Raw genomic sequence first — 5,264 nt, 5'->3', positions numbered from 1 at the left:
ATTGGAATGGTAGGAATGTAGGATTCCCCAGCAAAACAACTATGAAGTCTCCACGTGCAAAAGTTCGTGATATGAAAAAGAGTTGCCAGTTTAAGGCTTCCCTCCATTTTTTGGTTAGGATATTTAAAGACATGGCAGGCATCTTCTTCATCAAAGCATTCCTTGCTTCTCCTAAAATAACACTATCATTCTAGCACCACCGTGCAAGAGCAAGAACCTTAACTATTTGTTTTCTTTTCCTTTAAATTTATGTTCTTTCTTCTATACAACTTAATTCTTTGCTTCTGAAGCTAGTTTTGGATCACTTGTGAGGTGCTACTTCCTCATAGATTCTCACAGCAGCCAAGATGAAGCTGGTGGTAGAAGTTGTAGATGCTCATGATCTTATGCCCAAAGACGGAGAGGGGTCTGCTAGTCCATTTGTAGAAGTTGATTTTGTGAACCAACTTAGCCGAACCAAAACTGTTCCAAAGAACCTCAACCCCATTTGGAACCAGAAACTTGTCTTCGACATCAGCCAAACCGAAAACTTCCATCACAAAACCATTGAAGTTTCTGTGTAATGAGAGGAGAGTCCCTACTCCTGGCCAACATTTCCTTGGAAGTGTAAGAATTCCTTGCTCAAATACTGTCAAGAAAGGCAAGGCAGCTTATCAAAGATTCCAACTAGAGAAGAAGTGGTTTTTCTCATCTGTCAAGGGTGAGATTGGCCTAAGAATCTATATATCACCAGATTCTGAACCAAAATCTCCTCAACCCCAAACACTAACACTAGAAGCCCCACCTTCCAAGTCTCATCAACCACCAGAAGTACACAAAGTCCTATCTCATAGCGAAGTATTTGCTGCTGTTCCTACTGTTTCTTTGATTGGTAACTCCTCTGCTCGAGATCCAAGTGAGGAGACAAAGGAAGTAGTTACATTCCATCACCTACAAAAATATCAAGTGCAGCAACCAGCAGGCATATCTGTCGAGAGACATTGTCAAGGTTTCCCATCAAGCATGCAGCCAGTTCGTCCGCAAGGCCCTCATAGCCATGAAGAAGACTACGACCTCAAGGACACCAACCCTCAACTTGGTGAGAGGTGGCCAAATGGTGGAGCATATGGAGGACGAGGATGGATGAGTGGTGGTGAGAGATTTGCAAGCACTTATGACCTTGTTGAGCAGATGTTTTATCTCTATGTTCGAGTTGTGAAGGCCAAAGATCTCCCTCCCAGCTCTATTACCGCAAGCTGTGATCCTTATGTGGAAGTAAAGCTGGGGAACTACAAGGGAAGAACAAAGCATTTTGAGAGGAAAATGAATCCAGAGTGGAACCAGGTCTTTGCTTTCTCAAAAGACCGCATTCAGTCGTCTGTGCTAGAAGTTTTTGTGAAAGACAAAGAGATGATTGGAAGAGATGATTATCTTGGAAGAGTGGTTTTTGACTTGAATGAGATTCCCACCAGAGTTCCACCTGATAGTCCACTTGCTCCTCAGTGGTACAGACTTGAGCACCGCCGCGGAGAAGGCAAGGTTAGAGGTGAAATCATGGTTGCAGTTTGGATGGGAACACAGGCTGATGAAGCATTTCCAGATGCATGGCATTCAGACGCAGCAGCAGTCTATGGTGAAGGTGTTCACAATATCCGATCCAAGGTATACGTCTCACCAAAATTGTGGTACCTTAGAGTAAATGTGATTGAAGCTCAAGATGTGCTGCCTAATGACAGAAGCCACCTCCCAGAAGTTTTTGTGAAAGCTCAGGTTGGAAACCAGGTCCTCAGAACCAAGATATGCCCAACTCATACTGCTAATCCATTATGGAATGAAGATTTAGTCTTTGTGGCAGCTGAACCTTTTGAAGAGCAACTGATCATCACTGTTGAAGATCGAGTCCACCCTACGAAAGATGAGGTGCTGGGAAAGATGAGCATGCCCATTGACATGTTTGAGAAGCGGCTTGACCACAGGCCAGTTCATTCGCGTTGGTTCAACCTTGAGAAGTATGGCTTTGGTGTCTTGGAACCTGATAGGAGGAAAGAGCTCAAGTTTTCTAGTAGAATTCACCTGAGAGTCTGTCTTGAAGGTGGATACCATGTACTAGATGAATCAACCATGTACATAAGTGATCAAAGGCCAACTGCAAGACAGCTGTGGAAGCAGCCTGTTGGGATTTTGGAAGTGGGGATTCTAAGTGCACAAGGGTTTCTTCCAATGAAGATGAAGGACGGCCGAGGAAGTACAGATGCTTATTGTGTAGCTAAATATGGCCAGAAATGGGTTCGCACCAGAACAATTCTTGACACACTCAGTCCTAAATGGAATGAGCAGTACACATGGGAAGTTTATGATCCCTGCACCGTCATAACGTTGGGAGTTTTCGACAATTGCCACCTTGGTGGCGCTGAGAGACCAACACCAATGGCAGCCAGTGCAGCAAGAGATTCACGAATCGGCAAGGTACGCATTCGACTATCAACACTTGAAGCTCATCGAATGTATACACACTCATACCCTCTCCTCGTTCTGCAACCTAATGGAGTAAAGAAAATGGGAGACCTCCAACTAGCAATTCGGTTCACCACCCTGTCTCTAGCTAACATGATCTATGTTTATGGACACCCTTTGCTGCCAAAAATGCATTACTTGCATCCTTTCACAGTGAACCAAGTAGACAATTTACGATACCAAGCAATGAACATTGTAGCAGTGAGGCTTGGCAGAGCTGAACCCCCACTTAGAAAGGAGGTGGTAGAGTACATGCTAGATGTTGATTCACACATGTGGAGCATGAGAAGGAGCAAAGCCAACTTCTTTCGAATCATGTCACTACTTTCCAGCATGTTCTCCATGAGCAGATGGTTTGGTGATGTATGCAACTGGAAAAACTCCATGACAACAGTTCTCGTTCACATCCTTTTTCTGATACTGATTTGGTATCCAGAGTTGATACTTCCAACTCTTTTTGTCTACATGTTCCTCATTGGAATATGGAACTACAGATTCAGGCCTAGACATCCTCCTCATATGGATATCAAGCTTTCATGGGCTGAAGCAGTTCACCCGGATGAGCTTGACGAAGAATTTGACACATTTCCAAGCTCAAGACCGCATGACATTGTTCGAATGAGGTACGACAGGATTAGAAGCGTAGCAGGGAGGATACAGACTGTTGTGGGTGATATAGCAACACAAGGCGAAAGGTTTCAGTCTCTACTCAGCTGGAGAGACCCAAGAGCAACCAGCCTTTTCATAATATTCAGTCTTTGTGCAGCTGTGGTTCTTTATGCGACCCCCTTCCGAGTGGTTGCTTTGATTGCAGGATTGTATTACTTGAGGCACCCAAGGTTTCGTAGCAAGCTGCCTTCTGCACCAAGCAATTTCTTCAGGAGATTATCAGCTCGAGCAGACAGCTTATTATGAAACTGTAACTTACGTACCATGTCAAGCAAACTTACTGCAGATTGTTTTTCAATAAATTGTGTGTTTAACGTTCTTTTGTACGAAGGGTGTTCCTCAATAATAAACAAAGATGATTTTGTACACGAGATTTATTCAAATCCTAGCCCACCGGAGAAACTTTGATCAACCAATCCACCCAGTCAGATAGCCACACAGTGATTAACATTTGTTCCAGCATGATCATATCATCCATTTGGCACTATATCAAAAGACAACAAAAAATAAGGAACAACAAGAAAATCATACAAACTAGAAGTTCAAATGCATGACCAAAAGATTAGATATGTCAATAAAACTTTATAAAGAACAACCACTGAGACCCAGTTCAAACAAAACTTTAAGAATTGTAGGAAAGAAAAGCAAATCCTAACACTTCCAACTTCTTCTCTAGAAAACAAGCTCATGTGGCTTCATTCCTTGCTTGAGAGAAAACCTTGCAGCCAAGTAAGTCTTCAAGTCTGTAACTCCTTCGATGGCTTTAATCAATGGAGTATCGACAATTTTCTGGTCATCTTTCTTGTCCTGTGGGAGTACATTTTTCTCCTGCAATTCAAGAAAACATACCAAAGGTCAGAAGAAAGAAAACTAAAAATATGGGGCATGCCCCTCAAACACTTAAAAAGGAAAAAGGATCAAACACCAACCTCCTTCTCTGCTTCGAAGAATTCGCCTTCTCCCTTCTTTTTCTTCTTTTGAACCTCCTTGGAAAAGTACTTGTCATCAAACTTCTCCACGTTAACACCGGAGATGTCAACCTTGGTTGAAGTTCCAATAACATAAGATTGGTTCACCCGTCTAAGAGGAACACCGTTAATCTTGAATGGCCCTGGATACAGAAACACAGTAATCCAATATTGAGATAAAATACTTGAAAGAAAACAAATGACGAGGCATGAACGTGGTTGCAGGCACACCAAAATAACTGAATCCATTTAGCTTTGTTAAGTAAACACATATGTGCAGATATATGCCAGATATGCATGGCAGAAATTGAACTTAATATCAAGGACTCTAACAAAAACTACTCACTTTAGTTCCACAGGTTAAACAGTCACTGACATACTGCCTCAAAACAAAATCAACCGGCAGCAGAATGACACACAACATAACAAGCTAAACGCACATTGACCACAGGGTCAACAACACAAAAGGCACTACCTGGTAACCAAAAGCAAAAACAGCTTCGCACTCGGTTAAGAAAAACAAAAACAGCTCCTTACCAGTGACCAAAAGCAAGCCAGAGGAAAGCTGCTTCAAGAAGACAACCCTCTTGCCCTTGAACCTTCCGGCCAGAATGATCAGCACAGTTCCAGGGGTAATGCTTGCCCTGCATATTATTAAAAGTCGGCAAATCACTTCAGTTGCACTAGCTTCTAACATCTACTTTAATTTCATTTCATGGTATCAGAAATCGAAAACGAAGCAGTGTAAAGGTTGGTTTGGGAATCATACACAACTTTCATCATTCCAATTCAAACATTTCTCCACAAAACAAACACATACATAAAAGATCAGATTGAAAAAAAAGGAGTGAAAAGAAAGGGACCTGAGCTTGGTGGGCTTGGGCTTGTGCTTATTGATAAGAGGCTTCTTGACATCGTCGGCAGGGTAGAACTTGGGGGGCTTGACGGCGGGGACATCGGCGGCGGGTTTCTTATCGTGGCGAGGGAAAGAGCCGCCGTTCTTGGCCTTGATAGCCCAAAGCCCTCTCTTGTGATACATCTTCGACCGAGAATACTTCCCGATCCCTCTTATCAGATTCGGGTTCCTGCTCACCTGAGCCGTCCTCTCCTTCTTCGGCGCCATCTCTCTCTCTC

The 5,264-nt window shown here is 43.1% G+C and overlaps 1 protein-coding gene and 1 pseudogene across 1 annotated transcript in view; one reads left to right on the top strand and one right to left on the bottom strand.

Moving 5' to 3' along the window:
- The first annotated feature begins 347 nt into the window (after positions 1 to 347).
- LOC101312861 lies at positions 348 to 3,408 on the top strand (annotated as a pseudogene).
- Positions 3,409 to 3,618: 210 nt separating this feature from the next.
- The window catches only part of LOC101312282 (60S ribosomal protein L6-like), a 4,519-nt gene continuing 2,873 nt past the window's right edge, over positions 3,619 to 5,264 (bottom strand). The window contains exons 2-5 of the mRNA XM_004306458.1: positions 4,994 to 5,259; positions 4,668 to 4,774; positions 4,092 to 4,273; positions 3,619 to 3,990 (exon numbers count right to left, since the gene is read on the bottom strand). Coding sequence (XP_004306506.1) covers positions 3,835 to 3,990; positions 4,092 to 4,273; positions 4,668 to 4,774; positions 4,994 to 5,253 — 705 coding nt within the window. The 5' untranslated portion in view covers positions 5,254 to 5,259 and the 3' untranslated portion in view covers positions 3,619 to 3,834. The remainder of the gene's footprint in view (positions 3,991 to 4,091; positions 4,274 to 4,667; positions 4,775 to 4,993; positions 5,260 to 5,264) is intronic.

This window comes from Fragaria vesca, linkage group LG7, assembly GCF_000184155.1.
Source record: "Fragaria vesca subsp. vesca linkage group LG7, FraVesHawaii_1.0, whole genome shotgun sequence".
Lineage (NCBI taxonomy): Eukaryota > Viridiplantae > Streptophyta > Magnoliopsida > Rosales > Rosaceae > Fragaria > Fragaria vesca.
Note: the sequence above shows the minus strand (reverse complement) of the source record. Positions and strands in the feature narration are given on the sequence as shown.